Source organism: Sebastes fasciatus, chromosome 4 (genome assembly GCF_043250625.1).
Source record: "Sebastes fasciatus isolate fSebFas1 chromosome 4, fSebFas1.pri, whole genome shotgun sequence".
Lineage (NCBI taxonomy): Eukaryota > Metazoa > Chordata > Actinopteri > Perciformes > Sebastidae > Sebastes > Sebastes fasciatus.
This window is the reverse complement of record NC_133798.1, coordinates 683,631-698,182: the sequence shown is the minus strand read 5'-3', so window position 1 is coordinate 698,182 and position 14,552 is coordinate 683,631. Positions and strand designations below refer to the sequence as shown.

General features: G+C 40.8%; 2 protein-coding genes across 2 annotated transcripts in view; one reads left to right on the top strand and one right to left on the bottom strand.

Annotated features, from left to right (window-relative positions):
• Positions 1 to 14,552, bottom strand: part of LOC141765486 (uncharacterized) — a 201,719-nt gene that overhangs the window by 186,410 nt on the left and 757 nt on the right. The window contains exons 2-7 of the mRNA XM_074631483.1: positions 13,201 to 13,288; positions 11,812 to 11,919; positions 8,993 to 9,185; positions 8,473 to 8,598; positions 5,236 to 5,359; positions 4,753 to 4,822 (exon numbers count right to left, since the gene is read on the bottom strand). Coding sequence (XP_074487584.1) covers positions 4,753 to 4,822; positions 5,236 to 5,359; positions 8,473 to 8,598; positions 8,993 to 9,185; positions 11,812 to 11,919; positions 13,201 to 13,288 — 709 coding nt within the window. The remainder of the gene's footprint in view (positions 1 to 4,752; positions 4,823 to 5,235; positions 5,360 to 8,472; positions 8,599 to 8,992; positions 9,186 to 11,811; positions 11,920 to 13,200; positions 13,289 to 14,552) is intronic.
• On the top strand, positions 54 to 2,590 carry LOC141765488 (uncharacterized). Its single transcript, XM_074631487.1, has 4 exons — positions 54 to 870; positions 998 to 1,060; positions 1,174 to 1,245; positions 2,287 to 2,590. Exons 1-4 carry the CDS (start codon positions 534 to 536, stop codon positions 2,493 to 2,495), a joined length of 681 nt encoding a protein of 226 aa, XP_074487588.1. The 5' UTR covers positions 54 to 533; the 3' UTR covers positions 2,496 to 2,590.

The following is a 14,552-nucleotide window of genomic DNA, read 5'->3' as shown; positions in this document are numbered from 1 at the left end:
CTATTGTCCTAAACCGGACTTATCCGGTATGACGCATTTTCCGGTCTTTTCGCGGTCATTTCCTTCAGAGATCCCAAATGAAATGTAAGTAGAATCAATTTATACATATCCAAGTATCTATGTGTCAAATTTCATCTATATGTATGGACATTTACATGTTGAATTACTACAGGAAAGTGACTTTGATGAGATAAAGCAGTAAGAACACTTTAGTTGCGCTCTGGCGACGATCTTTCCCCCTGAAAAGTGTGTCTGTGTTTTCACTGTACTGCTAATATGAGTTAGCTTATGAGCGCAATTCGTAGCTAGCTTTACCCTGCTTTGTCTAGCCAATGAAGATAGAGGATCATGTATGACATAATCTGTTGTCAAGTGAAGAGTGGCAGAAATGTTGGATGTCTGAAAAAAAAGTTGTGGCCGCAGGAAAAGACGAAGAAAGGATCACGTAGCGTTAGTGAAGGCAGGCAGCTGTTTTGTTTGTGTGTTTAGCTCTGAAACATGACAGCAGACATAAATCAAATTAAAATAAAAAAATGACGTCCGACGTCATCGAGGAGGCGGAGGACCGTGCTGCAAGGCGGGAGGCCCAAGCTCTGGCCAGAAGACAGCAGCAGCGGGCCGAAGCCACCAGTCCGGCAGCCACTTCCTCTACCCTGCCTGGCGGCTCCCGCCCCAGCCCCAGAAGAACAGTGCCCCTCGGGGCTGCTCCAGCCACCAACTCCAGCCTTTCCACCGCCGGTCCCTCAGCCCCCTCTGCCCCCTCTTGTGCCTCCCACGGTCCCCGGCTGCCTGCCACCACCAACACACCAGCGAGCCTGCCTGCTGAGGGACATTTCCACCTTCCCCCATCTCCTGGTCAGCAAGTCTCTGGTAAAGCATACCTATTTTACATTTGAATTAATGTAAATATCAAAATTGATTTACTATTGTGATGTATAGACATTATTAGGAGTATGCATTTTAATGTTGTAATAATAAAATATGATTATTCTTTTAGTGCCTTCAACATCAACTGCAGCAGGCCTCCGAGGGTCCCAAGCTCCTTCCTCTCCCTTCCACTGTAAATGCTTTATATAAACTGTAAAAAAGAAAGCAACATTTTAACATGTTGGTGACATGAGCCATGATGAAGAGTAAGCAAAACATGTAAGGCTTTGTCTCTTATTTATACAGACTCTCAAGACCGGACAACAACACTGTCATCCAGCTCCTCGTCCTCGCCTGCTGGACCCACGACATCCACCGGTAGTTTACTTATTGTTAACAGTCTTTGCATGCCAGCCCATAAGATCAGACAATTTTCTTACATATATACTGGAAAAACAAAGTTCGGAAACTTGTGTTTTGTGGATTATTTCTCTATTGTATCAATGCTAATGGTCATAGTATTGTACATGGTTGGAAAGCCTGTTTATTTACCTTCGCAATGATGTCCAACTTGTAAGGATCATGCATTTGTGGGATGAGCAGCACAGCTGATTATGTGGGTAGCGCCCAAGAAAAATTTGCCAAAATGCTCTGCTGATGGTAAACAGTGTATTCTCATAAGGCTACCAGGAAGCCTGCAATGACTGCCCTTCACCATCAGGCCCGGTTGGCGCTGGTGTCGACAACACAGACAATGGAACCTGAACATGTGTGGGAATGTCATGTTCAGTGATGAGTCCAGGTTCTGTCTGTTAAAGTTGGATGGCAGGGTCAAAGTATGGAGACGACGTGGAGAACGCTATGCTGATTGTTGAACCGATGGAGTAACAGCTTTTGGTGGGGACAGTGTCATGGTGTGGGGGGGGGCATCTCCAATCCTGGTTGAGGAATGGAACGCCATCCCACAGCAACGTGTGACCAGGTTGGTGACCAGCATGAGGAGGAGGTGCCAGGCTGTTGTGGCTGCGTATGGATCTTCCACCGCTACTGAGGCTCCTGACGGTGTATTAAATGAATCAATATGTCTTGTTTGTTCCTTGTTACTGATAGAGTTCAATCATCCAATCCACCAAACAACTCACAACAAGAGTCAACACCAACATGAGAATACACTGTTTACCATTGATGGAGCATTTTGGCAAATTTGTCTTGGGTGCTCCCCACATAATCAGTTGTGCTGCTCATCCCACAAATGCATGATCCTTACAAGTTGGACATCATTGCAGAGGTAAATAAACAGGCTTTCCAACAATGTAAAATACAATGACCATTAGCATTGTAACAACAGAGAAATAATCCACCAAACACAAGTTTCCGAACTTTGTTTTTCCAGTTTATATATTTTTTTTCTGTGAGTAGGTCACACCACTGAAGAGATGGAGGAGACGGTTTGGTGGTGTGGCCGGTGCAGGGTACCTGACCCTCCGGAGAGTTCGGAGGGATTGGTGTCGTGGGTCCAGTGCGACAACTGCCACACATGGTTTCACACAATGTGTGTGGGCTGGGACGAGGAGCTGGATGACGATGATGATGATTATTTTAAGTGTAATTTGTGTCCAGATATTTAATTTAATTAATTTTGAATTTATGTTTTTTAATTTTTTCATGTTTTATCTTATTTTTGTTGCTTTTAAATAAATATTTGTCATCCTCTTTTCAATCATTTGCTCTAGTCATGTGTCTTTTGATTAAAAACAATGCACCATTTCAATCATGAATACTTATGTTTGTAGTTCTACTATAACTCTTACTCTGCACTGTGTGTAATGATAATAATTGTTCTTTACACTTATTTGCACATAATTGCTAAATTTCATGCATCAGTTGGTATTTTGCAAGTGATTGAAATGAGAATAGAGTTTAACAAAACATCCAGCAGGTGGTGGTATACACTCAAAATGGAAATTAAGGAGCTTTTGTTGCATGATTTGGAGGTGTTGAAGCGTGATATCTTATTGTGAAGGAACGAAAATACGGTACCGGATGTGTTGACAGCATTGATGTTACATTGGGAGACAAAAGAACAGCGTCATACAACGGAAAAGCCAGCAGCGCCCAGTGTTTACAGTAAGAAAATAAGGTTGTCCGTTTTAGGACAACAGTGGCGCACGGCTAATTCACCGGCGTTAGCATCCTTTTGCCGACTCTAGTAGAGACACAGCTAAAGTAAATGATTAAAACGATATGCGGATAGAAAGGTAAGAAGGTAGACTTTAGTTTTACACCATTAAATTAACTGAAAACATCACATGATCATTTATATTAGTAATTAAAGTGGGATTTTAGCAGAATGTTAGCAGAAAACAGTCCGGTTTAGGAAACCGTTCCGTTAATTACATAAAGCCTTTGTGAAAGAGCATGTTATATTTAGATGATGGGAGTACATGAAGCCTGTTCTGCTGGTTCTTGCAGACTAACAGTAGGAGACACTTTGGTCATAGTTAGGTTGCGGAGAAGAGAGAGTGACGCTGTGTGGGGCGGGGTCAGCTAGCTGGACGTTCTCTCTGGTTCCACCAGGAAACCCTTATACGGCTTGCAATTCGCTAATGACGTCACCAGAGTAGGAATAGGTGCTTCTATATCCACATCTGCAGGAGAAAAAGAGAGGATGGTCTTTTATGATACTATGGTGGCCTGTAGACACACTGGGGACAGATATTGATGTTTAAAATACATGGAAAAGTGCATTTTGCATAATAGGTGACCTTTAAACAAACAAAACAAAACTAAATCGGCATTTATGCATCAGTTCATGTCAGTTAAAGCATTGTATATCTGATTCAGATCATAAATAAATAGTCATGTAATCCATGTCAAATAAAGTTATTTCTCTCCCATCCCATGCTTTAGATTTAAATTCAAAAAACACAAACGCAACATCAAAATGTATTCAACTCTTCTTCAATTCTGATCCAATCTAATTCTGGAAAATTAGCTTTGCTGCTTTTTCAAACAATGTTTGTCACTAATCATTATATAAAGGAGAGTAGAGAATAACATTTATTTCATCCACCTTGTTCAGTTCACAATAATCTTCAACCACACCTCTGTGTCTTCCAGTTTCAATATGTAATGGCAACATGACACCACATCTATCTGTAGACAGTGATCACTTACTTTAAGGCAAATAACACTCAACATATTTGCACTTTTACAATCTTTCTTAAATAAACAAGTCCTCAATTTGGTATTTTTCCACATTATTTCTGCCCATGTTTGTATGCATTTAGCCCAGACATGGCATCTCAACTCAGCACCTCTGTTTTCTGTATTTCTTTTGGCAAAAAATCTAGTTGAAAGTGATCAAATCTCCTTATCCATAAAATGACATAAAATTTCCATCCATGTGCAGCTGTGAAAGAGGTGTTGCATGTCTGCTGCGAGGTTCACTAAATGCACTTAGTAAAAATAGTTAAATAACAGTGGGAACGGAGGAAGGAAATTACACAGCTGTAGGCTTGTGCCTCCCCCTGTGAGAGCCTAAAGCCTAATACAGTGAATGACAGAGGAGGCCCAGTTGCTGATGGATACATTACAGTGGCCTCTCGCTCGCAGATGAACTACTCATCACTTGGCCATATCTGGCCTGAAACACAAATACACACACATTTTCAAGATCTTTCCTGTCATCGTGTTTTTTAGGAACATTTTCCCTCTAAGTCAACTCAAAAATGTCCAGTACACAGAAGCACCCTACTTTCCTCCCAGTTTTCAGTGTCTCCTCATGATCAATACATGATAAGATTCATACTTGCATGTTTCTTAGTCAGCGTGGCATTTTACAGAGAAATAAAGCCAGTTGGTGAAAAGTCCAAAAGCACTCACCATGTGTTGAGAGAGCTGTGGTTTCCTGTGTTTCAGGAATTGGTCAAACACCTTCACCTGATGCTGGACCCTGATTAGAACAAACATAACAGTTTATTTTAGTCTAGCTATGTCAGAGAGTACGCATTCCAAGAAAACAGCAACAGAATTTGGGAATTACATTTATACATTCATTTATATAGCGCTTTTCTAGTCTTCCGACCACTCAAAGCGTTTACACTACATGTCAGCATTCACACACACATTCATACACTGATGGCAGAGGCTGCTAAGGTGCCAACTTTGCCCATCAGGATCTAATCTAAATACTCATTCACACACCGATGGCTATGCCTTCGGGAGCAATTTGGGGTGAAGTGTCTTGCTCAAGGACACATCGACACGTGACCCAGAGCAGCCGGGGATCGAACCACCGACATTCCGATTGGTGGACGACCTGCTCTACCCTCTGAGCCACAGCGGCCACTTTAAGCCCATTCTTACTTGGTGAGGCTGAGGTCAAACAGTTCGGCCAGATATTTGGGTTTATCCAACAAGGCGGTCAGAGCCCAAAACGCCTCCTCCTCTCCCAACTGCATCAGCAGCACCGCAGCTATGTAGGACATCCCTGTGACACACGCACACGCACACGCACCATTAAAAAAATTTAAGATACAGGACCGAACATGTTTTATCAAACAGCTGAGACAATGAAAATAGTTATTTAGTAGGAGCAGTAGGGTACACTACTGAGCAGGATAGCAGAGCACAGCCTTAGTATGCTTAGTACAGCCAACTATCTGCCCTCATCATAACTACTCCATCCTTCCTCTAAAATACGATAAAGTTCCTATGGAGGCAGCAAACATACAGGGCAGGACACTGGAAAGTGTAAACTGTAAACCAATGGGATATTAATCAAGACGAGAATGGAAGTTTCATTTGATTTTTCCACCTACTGGTATGCCACGCTATCACGACTGAAACAATATTTTCTAGAAACAAAAAGTAAAGCAAAGAAGGCAAACATGTCAAATATTGAGTGTATTCAGGACTTCAGGTTTAAGATGATTTTCATCCAGATTCATCATCCTCTCAAATTAAATTTCCTATGGGACCAAAGTTGGAAATTAACTTTTTAGTGCACCTTCCACTGTGGCTGGTGGATTCCAAAATCTACCAGCCACTCAATATATTACCACGTTTCTTTGGCTAATGAGTGAAGCAAATCTAGCAACCACTTGCATATTTTACCAGCATTTCAATTCAATTCAATTCAATTCAATTTATTTTTGTATAGCGTCAAATCACAACAGAAGTTATCTCAAGACGCTTTATATATAGAGCAGGTCTATGACCGTACACCATAGTTTAGAGACCCAACAGGATCCACCAAGCGCGCTGTGGCCAGGAAAAACTCCCCATTACTGGGAAGAAACCTGGAGCAGAACCGCATTTGGTTGGTTGCTGGTGCTAATTTCCAACCCTGTATGTGACAACGGTTCACTGTATTTGACAGTAAACAGGATTCTTCCATGGTGAGAACAGCTTAGTACATGTTTCTGATCTGAACCTTATATTTTAAAATACCTGCTGATAATCCAGTAAAAAAAAAGAAAAAAGAAGTAGTAATAAATGTTCATGCTCCTAATGATAATTTCACAACATGATTTTCACCCAGATTTTAGTGATTTTAGCAATCCAATTCCCACCTTTATTAAAAGGGACTGTTTGTAACTTCTTACACGTATAACCCAATCCAGGTCGGTGTCCCATGCGCGTGTTGCTACGCTGTTCAGACTCAAGACTCCAACACAAACTACACGGAAGCACCAAAACTGAAAAGTTATATCTAGTGAAGCCCGTCTGTTAAACAGTGTTCGCTGCGGTCAGAGGACGGGAGACCGTAGCTTTGATCTCCAGGGCCGGAGTCTCTGCTGTACTCTGTTCCTCTGCCTGCTTGCCTTCACTCACACACCGCGCTCGTTCTCACTCCACCTCACGTACATGCGCGCACACTCCACACTGCAGAAGAGTTAGTAGCTCTGAGAATATCTAGTGGACGTTTGTGCAGAAATAACTGCTGCAGCTCCTCCAGACCAACAGAGGTTTCCCGTGTCTTGTGAAGTGACGGGGCTCGGCAGAGAGAAATGTTATCGTCTTCAACCGGGCCTCCAGTGTCGCCCCTGTTCTCTCCGGCCGCGGTCGGGAGGCTGAGGCAGGAAAAGCCAACACTAGGATCAGCATTGATTCATGGAGAGACCTTCGTCTGGTCAGCTAACATTACTGCCAAGCAGCTGAAATATAGAGTGATATTGTGCTTTTAGCTGACGTGTGTCCCCTCACTGTTTTGAGCGATGCTCGTTCACGTCTATGTAGAGCGAGCACAAGCGCGAGTCCGACGCTGACTTTCGTTGACTTAATGGCCGCAGGTTTCGCTGTTAACAAGCAATTTCTGACTCTTACAAACAGTCCCTTTAAATAATTAAAATAAATTAATCTCATTAAAAATAAATACATCATTAGCCCAAAATGTATTATTATTATTCTATCACGCATAATTAATTATGTGAAAAAGATGTATTTTAATTCACTGAGACTTCCTGAGCAGAGAAGAGCATGATGGGTAACTCTTTATATTAATAGTTCTCTGCTTCCACCAAGTGTTCACATTATGTACTGCAGATACCTTCATTAAATTACTGAAGCAGTGTGTGAAAAACACATGGTGGGCCTTTCTCAAACCGGACCCTCCCCACTTCGTGACGGAGTGAAGTAACACTCAGCTGAATGAAGCACCCTCTTTTAGGTATAATGTGTAAGAATTAACTAAAAAACAAAGTATGGACTGATACAAAAATAATCCCTCTCAACCGTCACTTATTCCCCACTAGAAATGTGTGGTGGTGTCTGTTTCTGCGGAGACCATGCAGCCCTCTGCCTGGATTTTCTCTTTTCTTCTTATTCTGCTTTACTCTGGACGCTTCTGGGCGTCTGCAAACAGCCTTTAGGCTCCACGTGGGGGCGTAACCCCCAGCCAATAACAGCGCACAGGGTGTGCAACCCGTTCATGTGGTGAAGTATGCCACTTTCTCACGCTCCTCAGCTTCTGATAGAACTCACAAGTCCCCTATAAGCTTGTCTTATGTGCATGTGTTCCAGTGATCCCCCTGCTCCTCTCTCTGTTGGACGTAGCCAGTAAGTCAGCATAGATGCAGACTTGCTGTTGGAGGGTTATATAACCCACTTCCACTCCCCGCTACTTGATTTGGGTCGTGTCTCGAAGGTAACCCGCAAATTGCAAAATCTGATCTTAGAGCTACAAAAACTTGCAAACTCTCTTGAGACTCACTACCCGACGACCTATCCTAACCTTAACTATTCAAGGTCAATGCCTAACCTTACCCATCTCGCGAGAGTTTCCCCAATTTGCTGGTTCCCTTCTAGACACGACCATTGATTTGGGGTGGCACTAAAAATGGCGGACCCTCCACGCAAATGTGCAAACAGAGTGGAAGTGGGTAGGGAGAGGGTGTAGAGGGCGGTTTGAGAGAGGCCCGATGAGTGAGGGAACATAATTAAGCTGAAAAGACAATAAATGTCCTCCCTATAGGCAATTAGAACAGGATCAACAACCTGATGATAATCACTTCAGTATTTACAACTGGGAAGCAAATAAAGACAAAGAAAGAGGAACTTCATACTGTTTTAAGATAGTATTATTAGAATATGATCCATTACCTTGGCTGTATCCAACCTGCGGGCTGTATTTGGCGTAAGCGATGAGGACCCTGAAGAGTTTAGCCTGACCCTCAATGGCTTCTGGGCTCTCCCCCATCAGGGAGCGGTGGGTCGGGAAGGAGCGCTCTATGGAACAGGTCAAATTAATCTGACGTATGCTTCTACTTTTCCTCCAACAATAGACCTGAAGTCTGCTTGTACCTGGTGTTCCCAGAGATTCTCTGTCTCTTTTTCATTTACATTTATTTCTTAAGCTGTGCTCTGGTCACTACTTAACTTCAACTGTAACCCTTGACACGGTGCATTGCCAGAAAAGAAGTGCATTGTGCGATGCACAACAAAAAGAGTGTACTGTAATACTAAAAGTCAACATTTACCCATTTTACAACATTTTAAGGACTGAGTAATCTGTTTTAAATTTAGCCAAAATATCCTCCCTTTAAAAAATTGAGACCATGTTTCTCAACAAAACGACATACACACACTAAGCCTACAACTTCATTCCCCTATTTGAGCTCACGTAGGTCCAGGGCGATTTGTCTGAAGAGTGTGATGTCGTCTACGGAGTATCTGGGCTCGGGGCAGCTGGAGGGTTGCTGATGGTTTAAACCCAGATCGTTTTGGGTCTCGCTCAGTGTGGTGATTGCCGACAGGATGCCGTACTCACTGACTCCCAAGTCCACCAGGGGCCCTCGCACCTCTAACAAACACTTCTGTAGGAGACAGCCCAACACATCCCATTATTAGAAATCAATCAATAACATCTCTTCTGTGAATGAATAACCAGGTTTGGTCTAGCAGCAAGTAAATGTACAGCCAGCCTGGATTAGTTAAACTAAACAAAAATCATGATGGTGGAAAGGAAGCACTGAGCCAAAATGGCAACATCTGCTTGCCAACCCTTGGTGCTGCATTTATATGAAGGAAATCCAAGATGCATGATAAAATTGGTTAGCCAGAATACAAATGCATCTCACTGCTGTCTTTATTGATATTTTGTTCAATAAAAGTCATATTATACAAAGTGACCACTTTTAAACGTAGTCTACAGTTCTGCTTTTAAACCATACTCGCCAACCCTCCAGATTTTCCTGGGAGACTCACATATTTCTTCCCTGGGTCACAATTCTCCCATATTTCTCCCAATTTATGACAAATGTTCACACCTTTTTTCTCCTTTTCATTATCTCAACCTGTTTCTGGCACTGTATAGCGTGTATAAGCTCTACTGTTTCCACCCAGACAATATATATACTATACATACAGCTCTAGAAAAAATTAAGAGACCACTTCAAAATTATCAGTTTCTCTGGTTTTACTATTTATTGGTATGTGTTTGAGTAAAATTAAAAATGTTGTTATATTCTATAAACTACTGACAACATTTCTCCCAAATTTCAAATAAAAATATTGTCATTTAGAGCATTTATTTGCAGAAAATGACAACTGGTTAAAATAACAAAAAAGATTCAGTGTTTTCAGATCTCGAATAATGAGTTACAGCTCTTCTTTGCTTCTTTGGTGCTCTGACAATGTTCCCCAACTCTGAGGAGTGTTTTTTCCAGCAGGACAATGCTCCATGCCACACAGCCAGGTCAATGAAGGTGTGGATGAAGGACCCCCAGATCAGGACCCTGTCATGGTCAGCCCAATCTCCAGACCTGAATCCCATTGAAAACCTCTGGAATGTGATCAAGAGGAAGATGGATGGTCACAAGCCCTCAAACAAAGCCCAGCTGCTTGAACTTTTGCGCCAGGAGTGGCATAAAGTCACCCAACAGCAATGTGAAAGACTGGTGGAGAGCATGCAAAGACGCATGAAAGCTGTGATTGTAAATCGAGGTTATTCCACCAAATATTGATTTCTGAACTCTTCCTAAGTTAAAACATTTGTATTGTGTTGTTTAAAAATTAATATGAACTTGTTTTCTTTGCATTATTCGAGATCTGAAAACACTGCATCTTTTTTGTTATTTTGGCCAGTTGTCATTTTCTGCAAATAAATGCTCTAAATGACAATATTTTTATTTGAAATTTGGGAGAAATGTTGTCAGTAGTTTATAAAATATAACAACATTTTTAATTTTACTCAAACACATACCAATAAATAGTAAAACCAGAGAAAATTATAATTTTGAAGTGGTCTCTTAATTTTTTCCAGAGCTGTATATACACTATACAGCTACACCAAATGTTGTTTACTGGCAGAAGAGAGCTGCTCGCCACACAACTTGGTTTGAGCTGTGTGCGCCACACATCACAATACACAGCGCCCCAAGTTGGGCTTTGCTCAACGCAGCGGGAAAAAAAATAAAAGATGGGTGCCGTGGTGTAGTTATCGGGTTGTGTCTGAAAGAGCCTTCAGTGAGTGAGAGAAGGAGAGCGATATGGAGAGAACTAAGAGATATAAATACTCAAGCAGGAGCAAAACATGAATGAATTAAAACTGATGAATATGAGTTTATGACAGAGATTCACAGAAGTTCACGCCAGAGGGGTGATTATTCTGTATTCATTCCTGAGAATTAACAGTAAAATTATAAGTATATATAAGTAAGTAAGTAATAAGTATTTAAGATTAAAAATGCTGTTGCAGTGTACTTATTATTTTTGCTATTTTCATTCTTTAAAAGTCACCAGAATGCAGGAACAAAGTCTCTGAAACTCACATTTTTCTGGAGGAGGACCCCCAGACCTCCGCTTTGATTTCGAAATCATCAAGATTTTTGAGTTATTTTTGAGTTATTTTTCTGAATAATCGATTTTGTCTATGAAATGTCAAAAATAGTGAAATGTCCATCACAACTTCCCAGAACCCAAGGTGACATTTTCAAATGTCTTGTTTTGTCCGACCAACAGTCTAAAACTAAAAAGAAATATATAGTTTACAAAAATACTATGAACAAAAGCAGCAAATCCCCACATCCGAGAAGCTGAAACAAGTGAATACTTCTTATTTTTTCTCTATTTTTGCTTGACAAATGGCTGAAGCAATTAATCGATCATCAAAATATTTGCTAATTATTTTTCTAACAATCGACTAATGACCATTACTGCAGAATGAATGCCAACTTGCACACATTAATAGTTGACATTAACATGGTAAAAAATACTTTGAAATGATGCAGCGATGGCTGTTTAATACTTACGATGTTCTATGTATTTCTTTTTGCTAACACATTAACTTCATTCTGGAAATCACTGCCTCAATAAAAGTAAGTGAGTAAAATATAACATTAGAAAAAGTAGAATAGAAGAAATCTTTTTGCGAGTACTATAGTAAGCAACATTAATCGCATAAGGATAACAAGTTGTCCTTTCCAGTGCATGTCTCATTACCTGGTAGTTGAAGTCACTGGTTTCTCTCAGACTGTCAATGGTGAGAAGACACTTCCACACTCTACCTCGCAGACTTGGAGGAATACCCATCCTGATAAATCGCTCAATCTGGAAACAAAGAAAATGTGTGAAGAAAACAAGCTGTCTGATGAAACAATTACTGTATGGTAATGGCACCGCAAAATTAAGGTAGATTATTAATAGGGCTGTCAAAGTTAACGCGTTAACTCAAATTCATTTAAACACCACTGATTTCTTTAACGCATTAATGCATTAATGCAACTTGCGATTTTACTAGCTTCAGGAAGCTAAATAACGCTCCAAAATTTTGCTAAATATTGGCGAGGAAAAACTGGCATAGCCATTTTCAAAGGGGTCCCTTGACCTCTGACCTCCAGATATGTGGATGTAAATGGGTTCTATGGGTACCCACGAGTCTCCCCTTTACAGACATGACATTTATGATAATCACATGAAATTAACAGTACATGAAGAGTATTAAATATTTGACATATCTCCCTTTCAGGTTAATTTAGAACAGAGAAAAAATGTGAGATTATTTTGCCATTAATGGCGGTTAATCCGACGTCCGATGATTAAGCGTCTGTCAGTCTAGTTTTTCCGGTGTGTCCCGCACCTTCGGCTCTAGTCTGCTGTGTTGGAGTTTTTTCAGCCGATTCAGCATGTTGAATCAGGCAGCGCCCGTCGCTGAGAGAAATCACTTTGATTGGCGGTTCAGTTTAAACTAATCAGTCCACGAGAAGAGAAACAGAAGTGAGGAAAACAAGCCAACAAGTAAAGTCAAGAGGACACACAAAAGGCTCTTCTCATTATTCATCATCATCTCATCTGATCATTCCAACACACGGATATTTTCACAGCGACATGAACTTCTGGAATGAAGTTAAGTGGTGAGTCAGAGTGGTGTGAAAATGGTCGGCAAACGCTGCTTTGTTTCATGTACGTATCATAACAACGGCTTGTATATTCGCCGTCGTCGCTCTTCCTGTTTCCCTTTTTGAATGATGAACACAGACTACCGCCACCTTCTGGTGTGGAGAGTTAATTCCTCTTACGCAGGCGCAGAACGTACGTGCTAACTGGCCGTCGCCTGTAGTCTTTGCAGTAAGTTTGAGTGCAACTTGTCGGCCAAAACAAAGGCAACGTGAGAGTCGCAACAAGCCGTCTTCATCGCCGCTAGTTCTCTGATGTCAGGTTGGTATGTCTGGGCCTTAAGGTACATTTTAAAAAGATAAAAAAATTGTGATTAATCGCGATTAACTACGGACAATCATGCGATTCATATACATATGCGATTAAATATTTTAATCCATTGACATCCCTAATTATAAACATTTTAACTTTTTGTTAAGTAGTTTGTAGTCTCACCTGGCTCTTGCCGATAAAGCTGGCTCCATTCCAGTAGCTGAGCAACTCACACAGCTCTTTCACCCTCACTGAGTTCAGCTGGGGGTAGCTGACAAACACAACACAACATGGTGAGCATGGACTGATTCAGCTTTTCTTTTTTTTCTTTGGGTTCAGGCAGATATATTGGCATTTTCTGCCATGGAGTGTTCGTCATCTGATTCAAAGAAGGATGATTGTCAATGCTTACAGTCTGAGTTGATGCGTCTACGCTGACATCATTCAGTATTGATTCCTTTTAAGTGTTCATGAATAGAATTTTACTTTTGCTTTTCATTGCTGAAATCATTCCAGTGTGATGTGGGGGCCTTTGCTCCACAGCTTCAGGGTTAACAGTACATACAACCTACAGTTAGACGTACTGAAAGTAACTTATCCAACTAAAATAATTCATTTGTGACGCCATGGAGACATTTATATTACCCCACCTGAGCTGTCTCAAAGGTTTGTACATAGTGTCAAGAAAGCACCAATTCAGCATCCTTTTTAATTATTTATTCTTACTGCTAGTTCATTTATTGGCCACCAAATGGTTGAACTTCATGTAACACTAGTATTATTAGCAACGTAACATGAACCTTAACCCACTAGCACAATGTTAATTATATCACTAACATGAACCCTAACCCTCTAGGACAATATTCATTATATCACTAACATGAACCCTAACCCACTAGCACAATGTTCATTATATCACTAACATGAACCCTAACCCACTAGCACAATGTTCATTATATCACTAACATGAACCCTAACCCACTAGCACAATATTCATTATATCACTAACATGAACCTTAACCCACTAGCACAATATTCATTATATCACTAACATGAACCCTAACCCACTAGCACAATGTTCATTATATCACTAACATGAACCCTAACCCACTAGCACAATGTTCATTATATCACTAACATGAACCCTAACCCACTAGCACAATGTTCATTATATCACTAACATGGACCCTAACCCACTAGCACAATGTTCATTATATCACTAACATGAACCCTAACCCACTAGCACAATGTTCATTATATCACTAACATGAACCCTAACCCACTAGCACAATATTCATTATATCACTAACATGAACCTTAACCCACTAGCACAATATTCATTATATCACTAACATGAACCCTAACCCACTAGCACAATGTTCATTATATCACTAACATGAACCCTAACCCACTAGCACAATATTCATTATATCACTAACATGAACCCTAACCCACTAGCACAATATTCATTATATCACTAACATGAACCCTAACCCACTAGCACAATATTCATTATATCACTAACATGAACCCTA